At 42.6% G+C, this 13,533-nt stretch overlaps 1 protein-coding gene across 1 annotated transcript in view; it reads right to left on the reverse strand.

Moving 5' to 3' along the window:
• Positions 1–13,533, reverse strand: part of LOC116432009 (uncharacterized) — a 17,264-nt gene continuing 3,731 nt past the window's right edge. Inside the window, exons 3-5 of the mRNA XM_076365487.1 lie at positions 10,551–10,925; positions 564–3,619; positions 1–476 (exon numbers count right to left, since the gene is read on the reverse strand). Coding sequence (XP_076221602.1) covers positions 3,489–3,619; positions 10,551–10,925 — 506 coding nt within the window. The 3' untranslated portion in view covers positions 1–476; positions 564–3,488. The remainder of the gene's footprint in view (positions 477–563; positions 3,620–10,550; positions 10,926–13,533) is intronic.

Below are 13,533 nucleotides of genomic sequence, written 5' to 3' on the forward strand. Positions count from 1 at the left end.
ACAAATATTTGTATCTTAAGAAAGCATATATCCCGGCTCTATCTTTCCAGACTTCACAGATTCACGATTCTTTTAATAAGAAATTTAGTTTTCCAGTGGTAGTATTTGTTAAAAAGGAAGTGGTTTATTTTTCAACAGAATTCTCGTAATAGTAGTACTGTGACTCTATTTTAATGAGGCTGCTCAGTGAAAGTGTTTTGATAAGGTTGCGCAGCAGGGTTCAACGAGGTCTCGGCGTTACGCGACCCACGTCAAGTTAAGCTCCACTTTGTAGGCAAATTTTGAGCTGACAATCGTCAGCAAACGTCAAAACGGGACACGTGTCTGAATGGTAAAATCCTTCATATGCTCGTTGTGAGTATTCTGCAGATATCCTGGAGCAGAGAAGACGCTGCTCGTTTCGACGAAATAGATCCGATAAGATGTGGCACGTGTTATCTGTTTGAGAAACGTAATATCCCATCAAACACATAGAACTGTTCAAACAAGAAAAAATATCGAATTAATCACAAATATTCTCGTCTTACATTGGAAACGAATAAATAGAACGAAACACGTTTCACCTCGTTTAATGAAACTTCAGTGAAACTTATATTTGTATATTTTCTAAAACACGAGGCTTCTTGCGTGTTACAAAAGATTTTCTATATTATCCAACCCAATTTCTTCAAACAACACAACCTTTATTAAACGAGCGATACCAATAATATATTTTTCCTTTCGAATCTTCGTGTCGTTGCTTCGCACAAGCGTTCAAATGTATAACAGAACGTTATGATCCATTAAAAGAATGTTCACTCGATTTCTTGCAAAAAACCGATTTAATGATCGCACATGTAATACTGCGGACGAAGTGACAAGTATATTCGGGATCGAAACGAATCAAATATTTGAGCAACTCCCGTCGGAATGGAACTCCCGGGGGTCAGTAAGACCATCCGCGAACGCAAGAACAGTATAAATCTTATCGATCGAAGCACCGCGGTGCACTTGTGTGCGCGGCGCGTGGCATGTGACGCAGGTGCATGAATTTGTCACGGCTAATCCGCTGTTACAGACCTAATGGAAAATGCACGGTTCCGCTGGCAACGCCGATCGAAGGTCGAGTTCCAAATGCGAGGTGGCGACGTACGATCGAGTATCATGGAGACATTCCCGTGTAGAAAGTGTTAAATGTTATTTATAAATCTTACAAAATTACAAACGATCCGCTCATTCGTCTTTTTTCGTCATTTTCTTTTTTTTTTATTCTTATTCACCACCTCCTTCTTCCTCGTCTCCCTCCTCTTCTTCCGTGATTTCTTTCATTTTTTTCTTCTCAGCAGTTCTTTCCTGTTGTTCTTTTACAGTCGCGCGTATGAGAACGCGTCATCAACGACGGAGCATACTCTCGCTGTCTGCGTCAGCTGGAAAACCGCGGCTCCCCGGTTCACCGTTCGCCGGGAAACAATTATCGCTATCTAATTCAAAGGAAAATTGCTCGAAACTCGAGGATACAGGACGTGGCAGCGGGTCGCGGAAAGTTTAAAGCGACGACAATCGTACATAATGCGGATCTGGGATGGTGTTAGGCGGCGAGTTCTGGGCCCTTGCTCCCCGTTACAGCGCGCACCCGACCGAGGAACTTCTTCATGGCCATAAGGAATTCATGAATATCTCTATCATTCTTAGGAAGCCGCAATATGGCGCATGGCGACCATCTTGACTCGCGGCGCGACGCTGTCGGTTGCGGCGTTTTAAAGCGAGACAACTGAACAGACTTCCGTTTCGGGATCCTTCCGCAGCTAACGTCGAGCGACGAGCAATTCGGCGACGGGTAAGCGAAATTATTCATTCCGAACTTCAAATGCGAAACTCTCTCAATTTAAAACCATAGGTTTCTTTGTATTATTCATCGTTTGTTGTTTCAAGCAATTGTTCCCAGCAATAATTTGTCATTGTTACTCGATCTCGTAAGTATATCAAACCGAGGAAAATTAAATTAACAGCTCTGTGACAAGAATAAGAAGATGAATAACGTTAACACAATTCCCTGGTAATTCACAATTTGCCAGATACGTACATGTAGCGCGACCAGGACATCAGATGAATTTCTAATGAAAGCTAGAGTAACTGATGCTTTCTATGAACTCTAAAGCACCGAACCCCCTGCCACAGTCCCCAGAACCTGAGACCACGCCCAAGCCCGTCTGAGACATAACGGAAACACGGCATCGATGTGTCCTCGTTAAAGACTTTTGTTCAAAGACTCTTCGGAAAACAAAGGAATGGATCATTTACTGTCGTACAACAATTTCGTACAATATCCAGGGGACGAGCGAGCGCAACGCGACTGCCGGCCGAAGGTCCCATCAATCTCGCCCACTCGCCGTACACCACGTCGTTCGAGTAACAGCGCGTTGTCGCACGGATCGGCGTCCAGCCAAATCGAGACACAGCTTGAACCATGCGCGTGGTGTCTGTACGCTCGCACGCGTTAATCTCGGTAGCCACGCTGGTTCCAACGCGAGGCACCCTTGAACGCGCCCCAACGCGAGAATCCGTCGACCGACCTCGAATTTCCCGCCTAACCGCGTCGAATCCCGAAGCCCCGCTTTCCCCACTTTCACGTTTCGTCGTTGAACAATCAAGGATCTGCGCGAATTAACCCGGTGATCCGACTTTCGCGGCTCGAAAGTCGCGCGGGCGCGAACGTCGGCCGATCGCGGACGCGAAACGGTGAAGGAATCTTCTCCCGCGGGACCGTCGGGGATCATTTCGCGGCGGTCGCGAGCAAATGACAGGCCACGTTCGAGGAACGTGTGATCCACGCGTGCATACGACGCAACGCTCGACTCGAGATCTCCTTTCTAATTCCGATCACGCGCGTCCTTATTCATTGATCGCGCGTTCGACTGAGACGAATGAGAACGCGTTAAACGCTGAAGCGCGTCCGTTGCACGTCGGTCGTGTCCCGCGGCCGCCGGGTCGCCGGGTCGTGTCGCGTCGGCCGGATATGTCGATATTTTCGATGAACGTTTGCTTCCCGCGCTATCGGACCCTATCAATTCGCATGTCTATTCGCTACCCCTTGTCGCTTTCTTCGTTGATCCGTTGTCGGACTCTCGTTCTGCCTCGCTTTATCTTTAATTAGCTAAACCCCTATTCATCCTCGATTCATCTTTAATCAGATAAACTCCCGTTCTTTCTTTCTTTCGTTCGTTCTTTCTTTATCTTTAATTATAAGTAAAGTTTACAAAGGGCGACGCGCTGCCCGTTGTCCTCGTTAAACGAAGGACCGGGCTCGAGTCTTTTCTTCTCCGTTCTCGCGGGATGGTTAGTCAGATCGGCGGCAGCGTGTGGTTGTCGTTGATGTCGAGCAACGGCCGCTGGTGCCCGGCCGCGGCGATGGCGTTGCGCTCCTCCGAGTGGACGACGCCCGGTATACTCCCGGTGGAGGGACCGCGTACTAGTTGTTATCGCCTGGACGAACGGAAGTCCGCACTAGGCTATGCGAGGGTGACCACCCCTTCCGGCTCCGGCGACCAACAGTTGTCCGACAGCCAGCACCCGACCACCACCGTCACCAGGCCGATCAGCAACGCCAGGAAGATGTACGCCTCTGCGTTGCCTAAAGAATCTGCGCCCACCGACCCACCGTTATCCTGTCATGTTAGTTGCAAGATGGCTGAATGCTAGATCGAGACTTTCAGGTGTGTGCCATGTCCCATAGGAAATTTATCCTAGTATTTCGCTATCATTGAGTATCAATGTGTTGTCGACTCCCGATGGAGCCACGTGCAATGATGTCACGTCGAAACCAGAAAACCTCGATTCATTATAACATTCTAAGCCATGAATGTATTACATTTAAGATGGCTGAATGAGAGTTTAGGCTGTGGAAGCATCGAATCTAAGATGACTACATGGTAGATCGAGACTTTTCGGTGTTAGCTTCTATAGGAAATTTATTCTGATATTTAGCTATTATTGAGCATCAGTGTCTCCTCGACCCGTGATGAAGCCAAGTGCAATGACGTTACGTCAAAACCCGAAAGCCTCAAATCCTCGTCACATTCCAGGCCACGAAAGCATCAACTCTAAGATGGCTGAGGTTCTATCGGGTCATCTCATATATACAGCAGAACCTCGATTAACCGAGTCGCTATCTTCTGTGGTCTACGTTACCGGAGTCTTGGCTAAATTAGAACCAGTAAAAATTAACCTTGAACGTCGAGCCTTGAAGCTGCAGCCGCGACTCAAGTTTTAAGAGTACTAGCTTTGGGCTGTAAAAACTGGAGTCTTCGACGCTCGAGTCTTTATACTCAAAGACTTGTTGAGCATGGAAGGCTCTTAAGCTTCATATCGAACTCTTAAAGCTTCAAGGTTGAGCTCTGAAGCTTCGAAGACTTAGACTGTATTTAATTTGTACGATACGTGTTTAAAACGTTTCCTTTGAATCTTCGATTTATTTGAACTATTAGCCGGATTATTCGATTTATTTGAACTATTAGCTAATTAAATCGGATGATCGAGGTTTTACTGTAATGCGGTATTTTTGTTACTATTGTTAACTATTTTGCGTTACGAACAAGTGAAATTTTGAGAAAGGATATTGGAAATCTACTAGAAAGACGGACGAACGATGCAGATAATGGAAAAGAATACATTTTGATTTAAAATAAGTTTCGCTTATCTTAACTTTTCGAAAGGTAAGGAGTACAAAAATCCGCATTATTTATCGAATGACCCTATAGTACTCGTAAGGATGCTGGAAAACTTGCAATTTCTTGGGAAACGTGCACCGCATGCTAGGACACTTCGTGCCGAAGAAAGTGCAGGAGGATGGTACATGCAAGTGGAGCGTAGGTGGTCAAGAGAAAGTTTCATATCGTTGGTAGATCTAGAGGATCAGTGCGTATGAATTATGAAAAAGCGAATCCGTTTCGAGGTGATTATCTTGTAGGGAAACTGTTTACATCGCAAGCGAATCTCCATGAAAATAGGTTGTTAAAGAAAGACTGAAGAATGCTGGAGGTGCATAAAGCTTTAGTTCTTTTATCATGAATTTCATTGTTCGTTTCATTATCTCTAACTTGATATTCCTAAAATTATTTAAAGCTTCAAATTCTATACTCAAAAACGCCATTAAAATATTCCTCTGACCACCACAATCCCCGTCACCTAAAAGAACAAGCAATACAGGAAAACCAGTGAAACGTCAAACTAAAAAATTAGTTCAATAAAATTTAATCTAGCACTTATAAAACCTCCACCTGCACCAAGACAAAGAATATCATTCACGAGACCCGAAAACCCCGCAATTCATTGCGCGTCGCTAAAAAATCGCTATTGCTTCGATCATTCAGTCTTCCCCTCGCACTCCCATTTGTTTCCAAGCAAACAATATTCCACCGATTTGTCTCCATGAAATCATGCCTTCAATACCCCATCGACTCAACGGTGCTCCAACTATCACCGGAAACATGTACCTAATCCATCTCCTCCGTGGAAAAAGGGAACATGAAAAATTGATCTCTGCAGCAGCTACGAGTTGCAGTTTTTACACCGGAGAACGCAAGCTGCTAGTATTCATAATCAAATACGTCGCGGGTCGGTTTGCACGATATCTGAAAGTTAAATCCGAAATCTGAATTGCGCGGCGGGAAGAGCGCGATCGAAAAGACGCGTCCCCGTTCGTTCGTTTCATGAATCTTTCACTTCCATTCCACCCTGTGTCTATTATCTTCGATTTACCCCCGCCAAGCACCGCTGAATCGACGAAAGGAGGATGAAATGTTAGCCTAAGTAGACCTCGCCGCGAATAACCGCGGCCGTTCCAGGAGACAGCGGGTTTATCGAAGAATTGGGCTCGCTCGCTCGCGCGGTATCCCTGTTATCCCGGCGTGTGCGTGCACGACGAAAACTTTCTTGATTTACCGTCCCATTCGGTATCGACGACGCCGCGCGGAACGAGCTCCGCGGGAAATTGAACCATTCGCGGGCACGGCTTACGGAGCCAGCGCTACGGGATGTGACGTGGCTTCTGTAAAATGAGGTTAACATCCCTCGCGCCGGGAAGACGTACTTACTTGCCACGCACGCCCGGATGTTTTGCTTCTAAAATTGCCAATGGCGGCTTATACGGGTCGGTGGTCTCGTTGCGGCGAGACGGACGTTGCACGAGAGTTGGAACTTGGTTTTTATTGGGTAGTTATCATCTTTGTTCATGTTTTTTATATTGAATTGTTAATCGTTACTGCGACTATATGTAGTCGATGGAAAGTTTAAATGAGCATGGTGAGAAACCCCTGTAGACTTTATTCTGTCTTGCGAGCCAACTCTGGTGCAATGAATGGTATGGTGGAGTGGGAGTTGATAGATTATTCGCGAGCTGAGATGTCAGAGGGAAGGAGGAGTTTTTCACGTTTGGGTCGCCTTTGAGGGAGACGCGAGATTGAGTGCGATGGAGTGAGATGTAACGATGGAGATCAAAGTTCATGGCGCCGTCAAGTTTGTTCTTTATCTTCATATCTCACTCCACCGCACTCAATCTCACTTCTATCGTTTCTTACAGCTAATAACGATCATCTGTTGAGTTCACATAATTCCTCGATGTGTGAAATATTAGAATAAAATAGCTTTGTTCCTCAATGTATTTATGATTTCCCTTCGAAATAGTTTCAAAGGATATCGTCCCAGCCTCGTCAAAAAATGTTCAATTCTAGCGAGAAACTTCCGAGTGCAAAGAGTTAAAGCAACAAAATGATTTTAAGTTTAAATTTGAAAAAGCGTTCTCTGACTGATTCAGAAATAGTGTTAACAACACAAATGGGTTAAAAAGTAACTATCAAAAATGGATTACATCTGTCTTGATACAAGATCTCCACTTACTAACCCCACAATTCACAATTAAACGAAGCAATACCACCAGGGGTGCATAACTTCAGACGTGTTCCTCTCGAAAAGTTTTTCCCACGCGTTAATCCCATTTTACCGGGGCACGTCACATATAACATTCTCGCCAGCAGCTGCCTCTGAACCAAGTTCATAAACACTGAAAAAGTTTTCTTGGCGACACATTGGAAAACTGCCTCCTCACCCCATTCGATGATAAGAACCCGAAAATCCGACGCGAAAAGTTGCGTGCCGTGTTCTTCTTCTCGAAACGTTCGAGATTATCGCGAATTAGCAGTCGAGCTCCTCGCCAAGAGAGATTAACGAGGAAATAAATAACAGAGAACGATTAACTAAAACGCGCGTCGCCGCTAACTTGACATGGGAAATTAGTTTTGGAGAGATGTTAACGGGGTTACAGGCAGTACCGAGCGAGTCGAGGGTCGCCAGCTAATTGGACGAGTGTTTTTTAATTAGTTGGAATTAACTTGTAGCTTGTGCACGTGTTTTTCGTCTGCTGCTTGTACACGTGTCTGTAAGGAAATGAACCATGCATGCTTTGATTAAAGATTGAAACGGAGGAATATTGACAATCGAGGAATTTCCTTTTGAAAATGGTGATTGGTACTTTGAGAAATCAGGGATAACGATGATTGGCAGTATCCCAAATCTTATTTATCAATTTTCATAGGCAATCTTCTTAAATTATTGCAAGGTATGTTGATTTTGTATTAACCCTTTGCGCTCGGAAGCTTTTCACTAGAAACATTCGACAATTTTCGATGAGAGATAGACGACACTATTTGAAACGAACTAATGAGAAAACATTGGTATAGTAACACGTTCGCTATTAGTATTACATATTTTCTATAAAGAAAATGAAATTAATCCTATAGATATAGTTAGTTAATATTATAAGCTACGAAGTTACATTTAAGGATTCAACGACTCATTTTAGATTCATTTGTTTCAATAGTTTATTTAGAAGATTGATTTGAATAAAATATTAGGATTGAGAGAATCGCTGAAACAAACACTGACAGCGAACGTGTTAAGGAACAAAGCTGTTTTATAAAAATGTTTTGCATATTGATGCATTGTACAAAACTTAATATTATAAAGAACACTTTGTAATTTTGTTATGTCAAATCAAATGGCGACTAAGAGTCACCACTCGAGTGCAAAGGGTCAAATCTAAGCAGTAATTTGAATTAGATGTAAGAAGATCTTAAGCGAAGTCATGGAAAACATGGGATAAAATAGATTGAAACTTCGACGTTGAAAGGTTTAATTGATGCAATAGGTAAACGGAAAAGCGAAGGTTGAATCGCCAGCGAATTGTTGATTCGATTTAAAGTCTGAAGACGTTCGCGGCGAAAATCATCAGTCTCGCAAACCGCGTTCACCACCGGAATACGGTTTAGGATGGCGCAAATGAATTATAACCGTAATCCGCCAAACTTGCGGAAGAACTTCGGTGGTTTCCACGAGGGAACGATGCGCAAGAAACTCCGCAGATTACAATGTTCACCGTGTTCCTGTACTTCTTACGGATTAGACAGTTTCGCGCGTGGTCTCAATATCTGATACGCGAGCGTTGGCGAAGTAATCGACGCCGGAGATTGCGGGAAATTACCCGGTTAATACAGATTTCTCAATATTTAATTCAATAATAAATTAACACCAGTGCAATCAAAGTTACTTTATCTAACTTGTTTCGTCGAAACTCGAGGAATGCATCTGCTGTCTCAATTGACTTAGAATTCATTTTGCGTATCACTAAGTCGATCTTTAGCATTTCCTCGGAGAAGTATCTGTTACCTTCTCAAAACTCGTAAGAAAAGAAAATCGAAAATGGTCGATTTTGATGCATTTGGTAATTTAAGTGTTAAAGAAATTAACACTGTAGATGCTCTAATAGGAAATTTTATGCAGTACAATAACATGCTTTATTGTATTGGATTATTAGTGTGTTTCTAGGTGCAATTAGACGATATCAATACAACGAAGCTACAGTTTGACTAACTGAGACTGGAATCGTATAGTATAGGCAATAGAAAAGTCATGTAATTAATCAAGGAAGCATATTCACTTTTTAAATATGGAGATAAGGTTCCTAAGAAGTATAATTTAGCGATTACTCCAATTGTAAGGTGTGAATGTAATGAGATTTAGCAGTGATCGTTTATATAATAATTTTGACAACTGTTAATTGTCGTTAATGAAATATTGTACAAATTCCAGTCTCACTCAAGCTGCTCTACTGACATGCTAATAAAAATGGCGATGGCTAGAGAAAGCGGGTCCAATTGATTAATTTCTATTTCATTACTGATTCTAATCTGCTATTCGTCAACTCGGTTACACGTAACCAATCAAAACTATGGACCTCTCTTTCCCCACTAGCCATCAAGTGGTAAACCAGGGGTGTCGAACTGCCTTCCCTCAAACTAGTGACTCTAATCAGCGGCTGCCAACTACCTCTACTCCAGAAACTGTCTAAACCTGTGCACGTGAATAGTTCTACGTATATCACTTTGACTGCTCATCACCAGTGACGCCATTTTTACATCAATTTCCTTGGTGACACGTCGGACGAACCGAATTTGGTTGGACGTACGAGATATAAGGATCTTGACTTTTTAGTATCCGCTTCGTTAACCCCTTGCCCTATAATATCGCGACAGATTCGCGGCTAAGATATCGAACATAACCTAACAAACATAAACGTCATTTAACCTCTCCAGGGATACTGGCACATATGTGCACATTTGATTTTAGTTTAACTTTAACGTCCATCGAACGAAAACTTGTTTTGTTTCGAATGTTTCTCATGACTACCGTCAGTTGCTGGGAACCTGGCACTCGTGATGTCATAGGGGCGGAGTCAGTCGCCCCGAGAACGCCAATTACGAGTCCGGAAACGGCTCTCCCCACTCTTTGTCGCGCGAACCGATCAGTGTGTGCGAGCGCCTCAGCGAACCATATACTATAGCAGGATATTCGTCTGGGGAAGGCGTGTGCCTTCGAATCTGACTATTCGGACCAAAGTGCCAGGTTCCGTGCAACGGACGGTTCCTCCGTCCGTCTTCACATCGTTCGATTCATGTCAATTTGAACAAAATTAACTACAGCCTAATAGAAACTAAGATCATCTTTGTCCGTTCTCAAACAGAATTCAACCTTGAAGAGGTTACTTCCTTTGAATTTAAATTAAACATTGTTTCTATATTATCAATCATAGCGCTTTAAAGTAACCACAGCCATAGAATCAGCGCAAAATGATTTTAATAAACTAGAAGCAATAAAATCTTTTCAACCCAAATTCGACAAATCTAAGTGTTACTCATTAATTTATGTCTATTATCAATCCTCAATCTTCAGAGTAAACGTAGACACAAGTATAAAATTTGTTCCTTTCTCTATTAAATTAAACCGACAAAGTTATTGTAAGCACAGTTAAGAAATAAATCATAAGGCAAGGGGTTGTGCGGCAACTTAATCAAGTCAACCTTGATCCAAAATTTGTATCACGAGTCGAACTCCTGAAGCGTAGCAAGCAGTTAGAGGGTAACCCCCAACGAGGATCTTATCTTATCACATCCTATAAAGATCTCGTGATCCCAGTTCGACACCCCTATGCTAGAAGAAAACAATAGAGTGGTTGAAATTACCTAGAGGTCCCTTCGACTTCCAGAGTCCCTTTATGAGGGTGGGGTCGCCGCGGTGCCAGTTGCGCCACCCTCGGCCCCGACGAGTCGGCCCTGAGGACCAACCTGTACCATTGCCGGCGGTACCGCCGCCGGCAGCACCGCCGCCGGCTCCACCGCCGGTAGTTCCACCGGTGACGCCGAGACCAACCCCACCGCTTCCACCGGCGGTGCCGGTGTCAGAGCCAGAAGCACCGCCGCCAGCAGCGCCGAGGGTGCTGCTCGCGCCACTGCCAGCCGTGCCACCGCCGGGGCCTGGGGTGCTCGGCGAACCAGCCTGCGGCTGTCCATGGGCCCCCACCCCACCACCACCGCCTTGTGGCAACGGCAATCCCGCCACTATTTTTTGTTTGGTTTTTTTTTGTTTTTTTGTTTTTTTTTTTGGTCATTCGATTTGCATTTTGTTCGTATCCACAGCAGCGTGAAAAAGCAATGTACACCGGTCAAGTTATTATTCGGCGGTAGGTCTCGCGGTCTGGCCCGAACACCTTGGTCACTCAAGGTCACTAAACTTCGTTTGGAACTTCTCACCACTGGAGGTTGGTTTATACGTGGTTTTGCTAAGCGTGGCAGAGAACGTTAAGAATCTCTGCTTGGAACGCGCGTCTTGGGGAGTGGAGAGATTCTTTGTGGCGAATGTTATTTTAAAGTTACAGTGTTTTTTTGTCTTTGTAAGGTTTTTGGTGTGCAATGTTGCAGGTATGTTGGGGTGAATTGAGGTGTGGTGAGATTGTGAATGAGGTGAGTGGAATTCATGAAATTATAATTGGTGTTGAAATTAGAATTCATGAAATTATCATTGGCGTTGGCATTATAATTTCTGAAATTAGGAATTAGTGTGTGGTGGCTGGTTCTGAAGTGTGGGGGAATGCGGACGTGTTAACGGTAGAACTGCCGAGCATTTAATTGAAATGTAATTCCTGTGGAAATTTGTAACGATAGATTGTTTTTCGATTCTTCAGATATTCATCATGGTGTTCGAGTGGGATTATTTATTTTCACGATCATTTCGAATATTCAATGATTCTTAGATATCAATAATTGCGAGACAAGAATACTGAAACGAGTCCAATAGTTCTAGTGTTATCTTCTTCGCGCTTTTATGTCAAGCGTGACTCGGCATCAGTTTTATTCATAGGTGTGATTCTTTGCCAACATATTTTTCCAATAGATTATATTATATTATTATCAGTATTTTTACTAAGAAGCATCGTTTACACTGCTTTCTACAAACTGTCTATTTTCCAAATGCATTTCAAATAAAATGTCGTAATAATATAGAGTTATCGAGAAAAAATATTATTTTCAATATTATTAGTTAGAAGAATCGTTTACACTGCTCTCTACAAACTATCTATTTTCCAAATGCATTTCAAAGAAAATATCGTAATAATAGAGAGTTATCGAGAAAAAAAAGCAAGAGAAATTCAAAGTGCAAAGGGTTAAAAAGATTGTACGTCGGTGACATTTGTAGTCGTGTTAAATTAAAATTCATATAATTGTTTTATCAACACGTTGACTGCCACGAGAATTTCAAACGTTTTATGTGCAAAGGGTTAAGGAACTGTTGAGGAATATGGCATTAAGACGTTCGGTCGGGATATGTAGCTTTCGAAGGAGCGTACGCTTAAGTTGGCGTCTGGATGTCGGTGTTTGGTGTATCAAGAAATAGGTCATGTATAGAACTGAAGCATACATCTGTGGGTTGCAAAGGAAAGCTAATGCTCTGACCACTAAGGTCTTCGTTGCTTTCAAATTCAATCCTGTTTTCCGAGTGTATTCTTACATGCAAAGCACATTGTAGCTGGCGCTTGGGTTTTTCTTTTGCCGCCATTCATCTTCTTCTTGCATCGAAATAAAAACAGATATCGGATGTAGATTTGCTAGCTCCCGTGTACCTACGATGCTGAATGAAATACAGAAGTTAAGCTCACGACTTTTGGATGAGGCAAGGAAGAACGGCTCGCATTTGTTCCATTCAATCGCTGAGCAAGATTACCGCGCGAGATTCGACCGCCAGTGTCCTGAGTTTGTAATTATGCTCGAGACTGCGTCCAGGATTAACCCTTTGCGGACGAAGACACTTTAACCCTAATTGTACCACGTGTTTTTATAACGAATCATACCACGATGTGACTGTCAGTCGCTTATGAGAATAAAAGGAATGATTAAAATGTTATTGTTTTTGTTTATAGGGCCCAAATTTTAAAAGTCCTAAAAAACTTTTTGAAATGCAATATAGAATAATCAAAAAATTTAAGTGAAAAGTTCAAATGTGACTCAAAGTCACATCGTGGTCCGATTAGGGTTAAAGTACACAAACCTGGCAACATATCAAGATAAATTATACATCGAATGCTTGAACAATGGAAATAAAGGAAACTGTACACTGATCTCTTGCTATTCGAGTAATCAAATCATTCGTTTGCAATTCAGTATTCCAAATATGAACATTTCATCTCGCCAAGATGTCGACGCTCGTCCGCAAAGAGTTAACACGTTGACTGTCATGAAAAACAGTACAATAAATAAATAAGAATCATTGTGAATTAAGAGTCGTTATTCTTATGTTAGATTATTATCAATTTACTTACGTTACTAAGCATTTGTATTCAACATTGATGATCTTACAATTAGAATTGTTTTCATGCGATTCAGAAGCGTTGGACACCAATGATCACTATGGCAGTCAACGTGTTAAGGAAAGTCCTGGGTTTTCAAGAGGGTAGACTTGCAAGTTAACGAAGTGTAAATTATTAATTAACTGAAGCTAAATGTCTCGACGAAATGGAACTTTCATGGAGTGTTTTGTATTATATTTCTCTGTCATTGCGACCAATGGAACCAGTATATTACACAAGGTTGAAGCTCGTGAACTTAACTGTAATCATTTGATACTGTATGATACTGTAATGATACTCAAATGATAATGATTTGTTTTGCATAG

Source organism: Nomia melanderi, chromosome 3, assembly GCF_051020985.1.
Source record: "Nomia melanderi isolate GNS246 chromosome 3, iyNomMela1, whole genome shotgun sequence".
NCBI lineage: Eukaryota > Metazoa > Arthropoda > Insecta > Hymenoptera > Halictidae > Nomia > Nomia melanderi.